This window comes from Amphiura filiformis, unplaced genomic scaffold (genome assembly GCF_039555335.1).
Source record: "Amphiura filiformis unplaced genomic scaffold, Afil_fr2py scaffold_37, whole genome shotgun sequence".
Taxonomy (NCBI): Eukaryota; Metazoa; Echinodermata; class Ophiuroidea; order Amphilepidida; family Amphiuridae; genus Amphiura; species Amphiura filiformis.
Genome location: NW_027305501.1, coordinates 101,702 through 118,575, shown reverse-complemented (window position 1 = coordinate 118,575; position 16,874 = coordinate 101,702). Strand labels below are relative to the sequence as shown.

General features: G+C 36.0%; 1 protein-coding gene across 1 annotated transcript; it reads left to right on the top strand.

The window, feature by feature from the left end:
* The first annotated feature begins 204 nt into the window (after positions 1-204).
* On the top strand, positions 205-8,045 carry LOC140144046 (ubiquinone biosynthesis O-methyltransferase-like). The gene is made up of 5 exons (XM_072165870.1): positions 205-530; positions 3,781-4,078; positions 5,063-5,305; positions 5,922-6,081; positions 7,498-8,045. The coding sequence occupies exons 1-5, from the start codon at positions 334-336 to the stop codon at positions 7,683-7,685; spliced, it is 1,086 nt and encodes a 361-aa protein (XP_072021971.1). The 5' UTR covers positions 205-333; the 3' UTR covers positions 7,686-8,045.
* The last annotated feature ends 8,829 nt before the right edge of the window (positions 8,046-16,874 follow it).

Genomic DNA, 16,874 nt, shown 5'->3' with positions numbered 1-16,874 from the left:
AGGTTTTCACTCCTTACAATCAATAGTATGTATTTATTTAAAATATTCTTTATAACAAGTACTTACTTTGTTGATTTTTGTGTGCAGTAAATAAAATATAAATAGATAAACTTGAAATAAAAACACATATAGTGAACGAGTTCATAAAGTTCAAACTTACTTGGGTCAAAGGTCAATGTTGTCTGCTACAAATTTGGAATTTCTGAAGTTATGAAGTAGATCCTAAAAACTCACTTTTCTCTAAAAATATACATTTTGGCACCGATTTTTAGACAAAAATATAATCTTTAGAGGATGAAATTAATATAAGGAGCCGCAATTTATCGTTAGAAAATGCAGAATATTTGTGCTCGTGGCATATATTTGTCACTTCAACATGGGACATCAAAAAGTTGCAGAATTCTGCACCATTACCATGGAGGTTACAGAAGTGTCAGGAAATACCACCAGATTTCACCGTGTGGTTTCATTAATAGGCACTTTAAGCCAAAAATAATACATGCAGCATCTGTTTTACCTGCATCATTTAGGTATGTAAATTATTGTAAATCGATGAACAAGTTCATTGTCATAAATCATAAATGATAATGTTTTGAAGTTGACTTGAAGTGGTTTTTTTATTATTATTTTAATTTATTTACCCGTATTACCGTTTAAAAAAATAATGCATTTTACATATGTATACGTTTAGGATCGACTAGGTCTAGAGTATAATCGTTTGCAGTAAACCTTTGACAAGCGCGTATTTTACGCATACATCGCGCATTTACTGCATTGCGACGCACTTGTCTCTGAATCTGATTGGCTGCTGAGGCGATCTGCTGTTGTTGCAGAGTGGAAATTTATGAATGAACTGTGCGCCGTACGCGTTGTCAGCTCTGAATGTGCAACGTAGTCGCGCTCGTCAAAGGTTTACTGCATTTGATTATAGCCTAGGTAGAATAGCTGTTTAACATATAAATAAAATTTAAAATGAATGACTAAGCTGAATTTATACTCGATCACCGAGCAATTGCGATGAATCACTTTTGCATTAATACTAATCACAGCGATAGCGATTGCAGTCTTTTTTGCAGACGACAATTAAAATATTCTAAATGCCACAAAATATATTTTTAAAACATGCTGTCAATAATTATTGCTTGCCTTTGAATTAATTCATCACCAAAAGTTAATAGTCGATTGAATTAAATTAGCAAAATAATAGATCCAGTTAATATGATTGGTTGACGCATTCATGATTCAAGCGATATCGCTGGGAAGTTGAGATTTCTTCAACTTGCAAAAGCGACATCGTTTTTGCCTCAGCGATTTGAATCGATTGATCGGCTCGACCCTCTGGAAATGTAAGTTTCCAGAGCGAGAATTGCTTTTCTGCAAAAGCGATCGATTATAAATTCAGCTTTAGACATTCGCTTTTCGTATCTCTTTCCTTGTTGAGAAAATTAACGTTGTGAAGATAGGACATCCCGGCCCTACTCCATGTTTGGCTGAATAACGTAACGGTACATGAACACAGCCTTTTGTGCTATGTAAATAAGTCAGGGGCTGTGCAATAATTATGTAAAATTCTCAGCCCGCCAACAATTCTTTGCCCCCCCTTGCACATGCCAAATTTTTTGGATCCCAATTTGCAAACCTTATATGGTGTAATTTACATGTTGCGAGCGCAGCGAGCAGGAAAATTTGCATATATGTATTAAAGCGGTCTGTACGGCTTTCCTACATTGTAAGTCTTTTTAGAGCGTTTATAGGCGCTGCAAGAATGTGTGCCAAAAATCACTGCCCCCCCCCCTCTCGGCTTGCCAAAAATTGCTTGCCCCCCCCTTTGCTGGCCAAAATTTTTTTGCCCCCCCCCCGTCACGATTTTACCCTCCCCCGGGCTCATAATTATTGCACAGCCCCTCATTGTGTAAAACTGTATTTACATTTATACACATGGGTAACAGGTTACTCATCATCAGACTTAGGGCGTGTTCACACTATGCCAGTTTTGCCCTGGGTCCTGGGTACAACCCGGGTTAGACCCGGGTTGATTATAAGTGTGAACAGGAAAAAACCTCAAAAAAATCGACCCGGGTCAATATTTTTCAACCTAGGAATGAGCAGGTTAAAACCCGGGTCAAACCCGGGTATGACCCGGGTCAATTGTAGTGTGAACAGAAATTCACTGTTTGACCCGCATTACTAGAAGTATAAACACAACCATTATCATTCCCTTTCTATTGTTTCTGTCTGCATTGGGAAAAGAATGATTCAGTTCTTTGGCAATAAAATCAATAAACATCTATTCCTGAGATAAGAAAGTTATTCATGCAAACAAATTACTAGTATTATCGAATCAAGAAGTAACAATTATTTTTGTGAGTTTTTAACCCAAAACAGCTACAAGAAGTAACTAGATAAGATTACATAAGGTGGAATTAGAAAATAAAATAAAAAATGAGCATAATTAGGCCGGGAGCCTGTTATTATACCAGTAATAGTCAATGACAGAATATGTACACGCCTGCATTTTTCCAGTAGGCTTTAGCCAAAATAATCAACCCGGGTCAATTTTCTTCATGAGAGTGGTTATAGTGTGAACAGAATTTTTTCAACCCGGGACCCGGGTACAACCCGGATTAACTCGGGTCCCGGGTAAATAATTTATATGTGAACATGACCTAAATCATTGTTGTTAACAACTGCACAAGTTATGTGTGTAATTTTAGTGAACGTTGACCGGTCTACGTGTCGCTTAAAATCATGCGCATGCTCAGCGTGTAATACAATGGCGATTTAGTATACCGGTACACTGATCATGCGTGCGAACGGGGCGATGCAGTTTTCTGTAAAATTTAAGCGATTGAGTATGAATTCCATCTTTAGAAATGACCAGCGATTGTGTGTTCTCAAGTGGGTTTTATCATTTTTATTAGCGACCTGACACACATATGTACTGGTTTGATCAAGCATTGAAATGCTTTCAACTTTTGTACTGGCATGGCAGACTGGATCATTCAAGCATGCTCAACAAATTTTTCAATGGGTCAGTCCATGTCAAATCAACCAATTTGCTGAAAATTTCCCAGGTGTACCCTCTCAGATTTTGATGAAATTCCATCAGAATGATCTTTTGTGGCCACAATGAACCCATACCAAAATTTGGCCTCATGTCGTTTTTGAGAAATGGCCCTTTGAAGTTTTGCCCAGGCCCCCCTTTGGCACTCGCGAGTGTCATTCAAGGTGATTTTTACCAAGTTTGGTAGCTCGCTCGTAACTTCCTGTTCTGAAGAGATATGGAGCTGCAAATTTGAATTCTAGCTAACCTTATGTCATATTTGTAGAATCTGGCTCTAAATTTCAGATATCTGCTTTCCTTTTTAAGTTATGAGCACTCAAAGTTGGTAATTTATTCAACCGCAAGTGTGAAATTGCCATTTTGGGGGTCCCCTGGTGCCAAAAATATGTGATCATATGACTCAAATGTTACAGCTATGCATTGTCTATGGGTCCCGGCTATGGGTACATCTGAGCCCACAAGCAAGTTTCAGCAAATCTGAGAGGGTCACCTGGGGACCCCTGGTTGATTTGACATGGAAGTAAAAACGGATACTATGGCCACAGCAACTGGTTCAATTTTTAATGTTCAATTGTTACAAAATGAAGTCTATTATTTTTTCATTTTTGTTAATTTGGAATACAATAAATAAATAAATATTGCAATTACAATTAGCCCAATTCACAGTCACTGGTTCAATTTTTTTGTTTGTTTCCTTTTACTTTTATTACATGTAGGTTAACTTTAAATTGTGTAAGAACATATTCTCAAGCCAACAAGAAAACTCAAGCACAGTCTACCATCGATGAGGAAGAAATAGACAAATTCCGAGCTCTATCAGAGAGGTGGTGGGATGAAATAGGGGAATTCCAGGCTCTTCACACATTAAATGACTTAAGAGTTCCGCTGATCAGAGATGCTGCATTGAGTGGAAGAGATCATAGAGATGAAAGATTGGCTCTAAAGATGGGACCATCACCATTAAAAGAAACTCTTATTTTGGATGTTGGCAGTGGAGGAGGTATTCTGGCAGAGGTGAGAACTGAGATAAGTCAACGACGTCAGTTGTAACTTGTAAACGTTTGTTGAAATCAGTGTGTGACCAATAATGCCCATTATTTAGGGATCAAACCCCCAAAATCTGAGTAAAATTGCTTAGTTTGGATGAAAAAAAGAGTAAACTGCGAAACTTAAGCAATAAGCATCAAATAATCAGAGCTTCAAGTTATTAGACATTTCCGTACTGATGGACAAAGCCCTGTCAAAGTTTTAATTAATTTGGGGTACAATTGAACTAAAAAATGAAAACTGTACTGATTATTTGGTCAGTATTAAATGTCTGATTATTTGGTCAGTATTAAAATATCAAATTCAAAAGTTAAATTTCTTTTAGCCAAATCCAATAAATTATTACTTAAGAATCTGTGCTGTGTTTTTGCCATCTTGGCTGATATCAGCCTCGTCGGGCTTGATCACAGATGATGTGGTCCACTAGCTCTTTCTCCTGCAAAACTTGGTTGCTTGTTATACATCCTCATTATTTTAGCAGTGGGTCATATGATCTATAATGATGCAAATAGAACAAAATTTATTGTTTTCTTGAATGAAGCAGTGGACCAGATCATCTGTGATCAATCCATCAGCCAAGATGGCAAAAGCTCAGATTCATGAGTAATAACTTATTGCATTTGCCTAATAAAAAATTTAACTTTTGATTATCTACAACAATTCTATTCAATGAATCTTTTCACAGGATTCATGCTCATAATATTTTCAAAATGCCTTATGATCAACCTTAATTGTTTTATTTATGGCTATTTTTGGCTAGCCTTTTCATGGTTAATTGAAGGTGATCCCTTCAGTAATGGAGGGGAGAAAGTTCTAATTTTCATGAATTTGTGGAAGTGGATGAGGATGACATAACCAGAACTTGTTTTCTGAAAGCTTAATCTTACATTTCAACATTCGATCAAGAAAACACTAATAAATTTTGCTCTACTTTGCATTTATTACCCATAGCCTTTAGCCAGACTAGGAGCCACTGTTATAGGAATCGATGCAACAGAAGAAAACATACCAATAGCTCAAACGCACGCTTCACATGACCCCGAGATCCGCACTAGACTCAAGTACATCCATGGCACAACAGACGACCTTGTAGCAACAGAAGCAGGGATGTTTGATGTGGTTGTTGCATCAGAGGTACTGGAGCATGTCAGTGATGTAGGACAACTGGTATCTACTTGTGTTGACCTTGTCAGGGTGAGAAAGATGTTATTTTCTAGTGATGGGTGTGATGGGGATGAAATAATATGACACATATGGGTTGAAAACTTGACATGCCTGGATTAGTGGCCACATATCCTATGCTCCTAAAGGCTTGATCATGCATCACATCAAAGCTCCCATTGGATGCCTATTCCTTTTTTAAAGGAATTTTTATTAGGAAGACTGTAATTTTCTTCAAAAAGGTGGTCCCAAATATGTTGAGGTGATAATCTTTTTACACAAAAAATACTGGGTCATACAATTATCAAAGGGCTTGTGACTAATTATTTACTTTAAAAAAGTTAAAATTTAAATAATTGGCCAAAGTTGTATGTATGAGCATTTTTCCCAAATAAAGTAGGAGAACAAATAACACATTTCTGGAATTCTTTTGAATAATTTATTTGGGCTGTGTGTGTCAGACTATAGTATCATTGACCCACCAAATTGGCTTGTTCAAAGTGCTACAAAAATCAGTGAATAAATCCTCGCACATTTGTTGATAATTTAACCACAACCAAACCAGAGCTCATGATACATGTATTGTATGTTGTGCAATTAAAAATGATAATGTTCAGCCCTATATAGTTTTTGATTATTTTTTTTACAGCCTGGAGGTTCTGTCATATTTACAACCATCAATAAAACTTGGATATCATACATGCTGGCTGTGGTTGGTGCTGAAGATATCTTTAGGGTGGTCCCATCTGGAACACACGATTGGGAGAAGTTTATACCACCAGAAGACCTGGAGAGAATTCTTGAACAGTGTAAGTAGATTGAAACTGGTGGAAAAAAAGCTCAATTGTAAGACAGTGTTTATGCCATTTTAATGCCTGTATGATTATATACATGTCTTAGTCTGAGAAGTCAGAAAAACCAATAAGGAGAGTTAGGAGCCTATCCTTATCCTAACCTACTGATAACCTAACCCTAACACTAACCATACTCCTAACCTAACCATATCACTAACCCTAACCTTAATCCTAACCCTAATCCTATATGCCCTCAACCCTAAAGTGCTCCGTATTTGGATCTGATACCGGCATCAGTATAATATTTCCTGTGTTTATGTAATTAAGTACTGGAGTGTGTCTCAATAAGGGACACCACAACACACAGTGTCATCGTCCCGATATCTTCATGGCAGAAATCAGCATGGTAGGTTGAATCCACAGCCATGCATGGCCATTTTGTTCCAACCTGTTTAATACTTTTGAGATGCATAATGAGCCGAGAGACATCCGACTAAGGCTACTGACAATAGCCTGGTAATTGACCTCTCTGTGTGTGAGTGAGCATGTATATGCCATGAGGTCATCTGCTTTTAGACTGCCTCCATGAGTGAGTGCAGCTAGCCTACGCTGCGCTATCGGCACATATAAAATCAGAATTTTTGTCAGTTTTTGAGCTCAATACACAAGCTAACGACTATCATATCCTTTCAACACATATGTTCAAGTGCAAGGTAAAAAATATGGCTTCTTTAGAATAAAAAAATTACTGGAGATATTCATCATTTTCTACCCCGGTATTGAAAGATTTATCGTCTGAATATCAAATCGTGCATAGCACATTCCTGTGTATCGATCCTGTGTATTCATTTTAGAGCTTTTTAGTGTCTCGGCTGTACAATGTAATTATTAACCAGGCGATGTCGATGTGCAACAGTCAGTCCGAAGACACACCATCACTAAATTGGGCTATTCTAGATGAAATCTGTATGGAAGACATGCAGGGTTGTAGCTAGGACATTTTTTAGTGGTGGGTGACATTTGATGAAAATCTTGTATATTTGGCAATTTTTTGCCAAAACGGACCAAATTCTTGACTAATTCAATAAAATGGTGCAATTTTGGCCTCTGAGTGGTGGGCTCCAGTGCTTAAATTGCAACTTAGTGGTGGGCTCCAACCGCAGCCCACTGTAGCTACAACCCTGAAGACATGACCTTCTCCCACACACGGGATGAATATTGCAAATGGAGTCACCCATACAGATAACCCCATTTAAAATTCACACGTACCCCCTGTGTGGGAGATTAAGGTCATATCTTCCATACAGGGTGTATGTATTTCAACAGGAATAGCCCATTCTACTCATTTTGAATAGCTTATATAATATTTCAATTTCTATGGCAGCACTAAAAGAACCCTTCCTTTGTTTTTCCCATTATGTACATATATAGGCGGATGTGAAGTGAAACTTGTGAGTGGTATGTTGTACAACCCTCTCACACACCACTGGTCCTGGACTGATATAGAGAGCTGCAACTATGCATTACATGCTATAAAACCAGAGAAACAGACTACTGAAAGAGGTGAACCAAAGGAACAGGTGCAAGATGTAACAGACTCATCAACTGAGAAGAGATAACAATGAGTATGGGTACTGTAAAAGTGGCAATTTTTGCATGTGTAATTGTCCGCACTTCACAGATGTTGAACTACTTTGGTTGTTTATAAATTCACAATTTTGAGTTTTCTTACATAGACCTCATAACCCACATAATACAGGGTCAGAATTTCAGCGTGAATCAGAGAATCGATTCTGGCAAAGATTCTCGTAGATTTGCATGAATCAAAGTTGATTCCCGCAAACGTTTGTAGTTTACACAGAAGTTAATTTGCCCCCTACAAATTTATTCTGCAAGAATCAAGATTGATTCTCGCACTGTGAAACAAAATTCTGACCCTGTAATAGAACAGACTTTATACATAAAACAACATTATAAAACAATTTTGGCTAAATAATATTCAGCATTTAGTAACTAGTAGTTTCACGCCTCACGGCGATCGTCAGACTATTGCTCTGTTGTTGTTATGATCCTTGATTACGGAACCGAAAAAATATCATAAAGTAGGCCTACGCGGATAGGCCTCACGATAAAGACGCTGTGGATAAGAAACATACGCAAAGTCGACCCACGCGGATAGGCCTCACGCGAAATAGATGTGAATTTCATGAAAATTTAATGGCACCGCAAATCAAAAATCAAAACAACAACTTAATTGCGCCTACTTTTTTTTTCTTGCGTGGTTTACATTTTGAGATAAGTTCGGATTTTTTTTGTTTAGGAGGGTTTCTTCTGACATTTTTAGAATATAAAGTTTTTCTTCTAGACAAAGATTGCATTGACCGGATTCTCGTCTCATAGTGTTTGATTGCTTAACTATTTCCCAGATGATTTCATAATTGGAATTAGGCCTACTTCTTTTAAGGTTCCAAACATGTTTTGAAAGTTCAGTTTCCTTTTCATATTTCTCGTGTCTGAAGGACTTCGTATGGTTACGGAATCGATCTTTGAACGGTCCTCCTGAAAGTCCTATGTATACTTTTGATTCCACATCAGATGTTACAGTAGCCTTGTACACTATTGCTTCAGTCAAGCATTCTCCACGGAGGGGACAATTTGCTTTGATTCTACAGTTGCATTTCCTTGTGGTTTCGGTTTGTTTATGAGTCCTTATTTTGATGACTTTATTATTGTGTGACTTGATTATTGACCTCATATTTTTCATGCAACTGTAGCTAACCTTGGTATTATTGCGATTAAATATCTTGTGCAACTTGTGCCCTCGGGGACAATGCTTGTTTATCAGTTTGATGAATGTTCCGCCGACATTTGTTTTTACGTTCTTGCTGTAAGGCGGGTTAAACCATATTATCTTCCTTGAGCGGTTCTTCTTCTTTCTCGTTTTCCTGTTGTCTTCTTTGTTGTTGCTGAATTTGATGGATCCGTCGTATCCGCAACTGTAGAATCAATGCAACTGTAGAATCAAAGCAAATTGTCCCCTCCGTGGAGAATGCTTGACTGAAGCAATAGTGTACAAGGCTACTGTAACATCTGATGTGGAATCAAAAGTATACATAGGACTTTCAGGAGGACCGCTCAAAGATCGATTCCAGAACCATACGAAGTCCTTCAGACACGAGAAATATGAAAAGGAAACTGAACTTTCAAAACATGTTTGGAACCTTAAAAGAAGTAGGCCTAATTCCAATTATGAAATCATCTGGGAAATAGTTAAGCAATCAAACACTATGAGACGAGAATCCGTCAATGCAATCTTTGTCTAGAAGAAAACTTTATATTCTAAAAATGTCAGAAGAAACCTCCTAAACAAAAAAATCCGAACTTATCTCAAAATGTCGCCACGCAAGAAAAAAAGAAGTAGGCGTAATTAAGTTGTTGTTTTGATTTTGATTTGCGGTGTTATTAAATTTTCGCTGAAATTCACATCTATTTCACAGTAGGCCTATCCGCGTGGGTCGATTTTATGTATGTTTCTTATCCACGCTGTTTTATGCGTGAGGCCTATCCGCGAGGGCCTACTTTATGATATTTTTTCGGTTCCGTAATCAAGGATCATAACAACAACAGAGCAATAGTCTGACGATCGCCGTGAGGCGTGAAACTACTAGTTACTAAATGCTGAATATTATTTAGCCAAAATTGTTTTATTAAATTAGCTCTACCTTGTTAAAAATTGGTATTGAGCACTGTGAAACGACTATCGAGTGACTATTTATGTTAAAACAACATTATATGTACATTTGTAGCTTTGTTGTGCATGAAAATTTAAGTTACGCAAAAATTTCCACTTTTACAGGAGTCAAATTTGGCAAGAATCAAGAGAATTGATTCTCAGGATTTGCGAGAATCAAACTTGATTCTCCTTAGATTATACCCATTGGGCATGCAATAAGATATGGCAATCTTTGGATTCTTACTTGATTCTTGCCAGATCAGTTTGAGTGCACGATAATCAATTTTATGATCAATGCAAGGTTGGACGAAAGACAAGAAAACCAATGACAAATTTGCTGCATGCATAGAATATTGGGCCAATTCAATTAATCTATCAGACTAAGATTGAGTTCTGCTTTGTTGTTGATGTCATGAAGGTAAACCCATCTCCAAATGAAATGGCAGGTAAGGTAAAATTAGTGAACAAATACCTTACATGAACCTCCTATTCAAAGACCACATAATTAGCATAGTCTATGTGTATTTGCCTTTAACATGATCTACAATAATGCAGAATAAGGTACCTTCTTCTGCATTAGTGTAGATCATGTTAAAGGCAAATACACATTATATTAGATGCAGCTTATCATTACATCTTTTGGACGTGGCTAGGAGTAGAGGAGGAAAAGAAAAGAGTAAAAGGGTACCATCCATAGAATATGGAGACTAACCTCCATATTTAAACCACATTGAAGTTAGACCTGGTCTAAAGGTTTGTTCATACTACCACCGCATTTGCGATGCGTTGCTTTGCGATGCATTGCTTTGCGATGCGATGCGTTGTCGCACCGCATCTACTGCATTGCGATATCGCAATAAAGTTAAATACATTTTAACCTGGAAATGCGACGAGTTGCGTTGATTTGCGGCATCGCAAAGCAACGCATCGCAAATGCGGTGGTAGTATGAACGAACCTTAACTTGTTTTGTGCATATGGGCCACTTGAGCTTGAGAGGTGGGCTCCAGCATTAAAATTAACCTTTAGTCGATGCGCTCCACAAGTAAGTGGTGGGCTCTATAGCCCTGAAGGTATTTAAGCCATGGCCGACCCTCTAAGTCCACAATCTTGACTTTTGTCAGTTAGACACTTGACAGGCAACATGATAAGCTGTAGCTTTATCATGTTTATACTTGGGTAATACCAGTATCATGTTAGGTGAATCAAGTAGCAAGTTTTACCTAAAGAGAGCTAATTGTACAAACAGTTAGTTGTCCGGTAAGTTATTTGACCCTTATTTTGACATCGAATCACCATGTTTTTAAATGAAGTTAGAAACATCAAATACGACATTGTATCTTGTTATTAAAATCATGTTTATTTTAATTTGCTCAAAACAGTATAAATGGTAAAATTACTTCAAATCCACATACTGTTAAGTTTCATCCTGTGAATGTTGGCAGAACTTTACTTGAATAATACTTGATAAAAGTAGCATATGGTCATTTTCACGGTAAAGGGTGTAACTTTTGATTTTTAGGGTCAAAATTTCAAACCACTTAAATATGTTTCTGTTTACTGAAATCATGCATAGAAGCAACGTAAATTCCAGTAAAATAATGTTTCAAGGCTTAAACCTTTTGATTTCTAATAAAAAATTTGACATTTCCATAACATTTTGGTTAAAATCTAAGAAAAAATGTATTTTACATAACCTCAGAAAATTATGACATGAAAGCTGGAATACATGTGAAATCCCATTTCAAAGTAAGTCAACAGATATAAGTTAAATTTTATACCATGTTTTGCTACATGTTTGTATTTGCAGTTTTGAAATTTTTTAACATCAAGTGTCATTTACAAATTACAATGGAAATTTCCAAACCTTAAACATATTTTTTAAGTTTTTATTGGGTTCCTAAAATAATTTGAATGTCTAACTTCATGTACAAATACTACTTGATGAAAGGAACCTCCCAGCCAAGTTTCACAGAAATTGGAGTTATTTTTTTTTTTTTTTTTTTCAAGAGATTTGTGTTTCGGAGGCTTTAGTTAACAACACAGGTGATCATAAAAGTAAAATATTTGGCTAACTACTACAAGTTGACATAAAAAAATAGGTAAACAATATCACAATTACCAATTTTCATGCTTTGCTTCTAAGTATTGAATTTCAGTTGTGACAAAAATTAAATTATCACAGCAAGTCATTTTTTTGTTTCGGAGGTTTCATGTTAACAATTGTTAAACATTGCAGAAGTAGTTTTTTTGAAAACAACAGTGTTGGGATCATCTAAGCTGTTATTTTCTTGTGTGTATTGAATCAATGATTCTATGTGGCAGATATTGTAGATTTATCACATGTTAATTTTTTCACCCATTTTGTTAAGTATGGTGTTTTTTGCATATGAAGCCTCCGAAACAGGCCTTTTTGGGTATCAGTATATTTTTCAAACATTAACCATAATGTCAAATTTTTTTTTAATTCATGACATTCTGCACATATCAAGTAATAATTACAATGCAGATAGATATCAGTATGAAACACACCAATTTAGATATGCATAGATGATAATTAATCTTATTGTTGTTTCGGAGGCTTCATTTGTTTCGGAGGCTTCAATTGTTAACGGAAAGTTTGTATTGGGTCCCATTTTCAAACAGTGATATATATCTCCACGATTTAAAAACATGTGACTTGAGGATCTACTTTGCTACATTTTGATAAATAGATTGGATGAGCTCTTTTATTTATATTTGCACAAGCTTGCTGAATAGTTTGTTTCGAGGCTTCAAAAAGTTAACGGAAAAACGGCTCTTTGAAGTCAAGATTTTATAAAAATTTTAAAAGCTTGCAAATCGACTAATTTTTGTTACCCATTTCAAGTTAAGATAACAACTGTTATGAATCAAGAAGAAGTGAAGAAGTAACCAAGAATTATGAACCAACGCTACACCCACAAAGTTTGTTAACAATTGTTAACGGAAAATTTAGCCTCCGAAACGACAAATATCGAAGTCTGGTTCTCAAAAATACAGGGCTGTTCACAATTAAATCTAATGTGGCAGTGTTTACTGAACATATGACTGTACTTTCAGGATAAGAAAAATTATCCATGAACTAATTGAAGAAAACACAGGGTTTTACAAAAATGTTACTGTTTTTGATAGTTTTTCAAAATGGCAATATTAAGTACATTTAAGCCTGCTAAAACTGAACGCAGTAACTCCCAAAGCTGATTATGCTACCCAAGGTAGCTGCTAACTAGATGACTTATGTGGCCAAAAATCATGGAATTCTGTGGCTTTATTAGAACACTACGGACTAAAATGTTAAAAATCCAAAGTTACACCCTTTACCGTGAAAATGACCATATACTTTGATCAGCTCGTAATCGGCGGGCCTTGTAACATCGCAGATTAATATTAATATATTTTAATTTGAGAATTGCCTTGTGACATCTCGTCAGAACTCAGAAGCATCACAAATTATTAATTGAAGACCTATACTTTGTCTGCTTTATTCAACACACACAATATAGACCAGACAGATCAACTTTATCACTCCTAACGTGGGTCTACTTTTCGGCGTAGTGGTACTAAGCCTAACAATTCCCACCGATACGAGCTGATCAAAGTGTAAGGTCTGGAACTTGAAGAATTCATGCAAACATAAATAATATCATGTTATAACATTAAGCTTTATTTTGATGCAAATAAAAATGATGTACTGAAAAAATGTTAGTGGCTACATGTACAAATTTAAATCTTGTTTGGAAAAAATTGATATATTAGACCTGTTCTCTCAAAATAATGAAACTTGCCAGGGTAGAAAAGAGATATGGTTCATTGTACATGTCAGAAAACAAAAGAATTCTTCATTGAAACGACTTTTGAAGACCATGTGAGGGGAGCACAGACCTTTTCTAGGGTCTTTGGACATGGTGGAGGGGGCAACCATGACAAGTTTCATCTTTATAAAGCTTGTGATCCAGAACATTAATCTAGACATAACTCAAAATAAAAATGTGCAACTTCCTCTTATTTTTGTGGGAACAGGTCACACATGACTCTCATTTTAGTTAAAAAGAAGTTTAAAGCAAAGATGCAATTACAACTTGAACAAGTTCTATCCTTAAGTTACTGTAAAGCATGATATTTTTTGTGCCATTAACATTTCATGCGTTTTATTTTTTGCATTTTGTAAAGAAATGAGGAAAAAAAATTGGACAAAGTGGTATGCAAAATGAAGGGGCAAATCTTCTCGAAAGTGACTGAGCACCCAGGGTGCTAATTTGGTTGAATACGGTATATTTTTTGGCAAATTACATTGATATTAATTATCTTATCATACATAATGGCATTATACAGTCTATAATATCGAATTGATTAATTCGAATTAAACAATTCATCGAGTGGCCATGGGCAGCGCCATTAGACATGTTACAAGACTACCAAGTGACAGGTGATGGACCGTACCCACACAATTGAATAGGCACTTTTTGATAATTTTCATCAAGGTTACTCAAAACTTACCTAGCTAATTTATTATACATCAGGGTCTCTGCCTTTTAATATGTTATGAAAAACTTAATTTTAAAAATATCTACTGACGGAAATAAAAATCCATTGACGGATAGTCTTGTTATGCTCTCACAAACTTCGAAAAAAGTCTGAAAAATCCAAAATTTTGGTCTAAAACATGCCCAAGGTTACTGCTGTCCCATTCAAAAGTACAGGAAGACCACCTACAGCGTTGAGGTCAACTTTCTAGACTTCCTGTCTACTGGCAGTAATGGCTACTACCCAGTGCTAACATCAATGAATTGTTTAATTCGAATTAATCAATTCGATATTATAGACTGTTATACATAGAAAAAGAATAATATTGTGAAGATCTCATTTCCTACATTATCAGTTTGAAATTAATATTATAAAGTACATCAACACAGCATTTTGAGGCTCATCATCACAGAACGTGAGTTCTATTCTGCTGTTTATGGGGGGATTGTCAACCCCCACACCTCAAAGAAAAAAATCCTTAAGGCCTTATTCTTAGTACTGTTTTAAATACACACACATTCGGTAAACACCTTGATGCACGCTAAGATATCTAAGTAAAATTGGGCTGAACTAATGCTTGCAAATTTTTCTTTCGACCCCTCCCCTGACAAACAGTCCAGGCACGCCACTGATGCCTGGTACGTGGCTCACAAGTATGACGAGTAAATCTCGATCTTTTGTGGGGAAAATGGGTCTATATTCCAAAAGAAATATTTTAGACATGGGTCTATATTTTTGTAATCTGTGTTACAGACTGGGAAACTGAATTCTACCCACGAGCTACCAACATGTGTAGGAGTATAGCATGGTAAAATTCAGTTTTCAGCTTCGCGGCGACTGGCTCGTGCTCGCCGCTTCTGGTATTTTTGATAAAATCCTTAGAAATGGGTACCTGTCCACGGTCAAATGGCCCTTGGAAATGGGTAATGGTTCAGTGTCCCAGATGGCCTTTGTCATTGTTTAGTACCGGTAACGAAGAAGCAAAAGCCAGCTGAGAAAGTCAGTAGGCCTATATAAATAAGAAATGCATGATCTGTACAAAACTCGGCCTATTTACTATAAACACACTGATTAAAAGGGCATTTCGTGATCCACAGCCTCATCCCCCCACTTTTCTCAAAAAAAGTTGAGATTTTTACATCACTGGAAACCTCTGGCTACATAATGTTTATGTACAAAATATTTCTTGCAGATTAATTCGTGAAATATGAATTTCGTTCTGGTGCACCAGAACGAAATTACAACGCATTGTCTATGGAGCAGTGTAATACACATAATCATGCATAACTCATGAACGCAAAATCGGAATCAACTGAAATTTTGGGAATAGGTTTTTACTTGGATATCTAATGAAAAATGACATAAATAGAGGATGCTAGGATCACGCAATACTCCTTTAAGTATGTTGTTGCTAATTTTCAATTCCATACAATATGTGCATAATTTACTCTTTTAATTTAAGTAAACCATATGCGGTCAAAAAGGTCTATGTAAAACCTAATATAAAAGGTATGGTAAAACCTAATATGAATCTGTGTCAGGGAAACTAGACCAAATTGCCGAATAAAAAGCGATTGCATAATTTCTGTAAAATTGTAAAAACTACAAAAATAGTGTTATCCATTGTTTGTACATTGCCGATTTGAATTATTTTTGTCAGAAAAACTAGACCAAATTGCCGAATAATATACATTTTGAAAATGCCATAATTTTTAGCGATTCCATAAGTTCTGTAAATATATTCAAACTACGTGTATAAAAATAGTTTATCAATTAGCAAATTTTGCATATATTGTGGATTTGATTATTTTGTCAGGACTAAATCAGTCTCCATGTGACTTACTTTTGTCAGATAAACTAGACCAAACTGCCGAATATGAATGCCAAATAAATGCATACCAGTTATTTCTGTGAAAATATAAAAACTACAAAAATAGTGTATCAATTCTCTGCATTTGCTGATTTGAATAGTTCCCCTTTTGTCAGGGAAACTAGAGCAAATTGCTGTATACTATAAATCATGCAATTAAAAGTGATTGCATAAATTCTGTAAAAATACCAAAAATATCAAATTAGTGTATCAATTCATCGGTGGCAACACATAGTGGCATGGGGTGATTTTCCCAAATCTTCCATTTTACATAGTGCTGTATAAGCTCAGAGCTAGCTATAGCCTATAATAGTTATTCCGTTCTATTAAAGATACAGTTTAATGTTTTATACCTTAAATTTCAATTGGAATCAGGCCACAGAGAGATAACAGTGGAGAAGTGGCCATTATTAGTGATATAACTTTCAAACAAGTTTTCTCAGAAACATATTTTGTCCTCCATGTATGCCACTATGTGTCGTGACCGATGAATTATTTGCATATTGCTGATTTGAATAATTGCATAAAAAGTTTGGTCTTCACAAAGCTTCATTCCCATTGGTGGGAAAAAAGAGATTTTTCCTACCACATCCATAAACTAATTGTTATATAATGCCAGTACAATTAAATTGACAATGACATACTCATTATGTACGGTACAA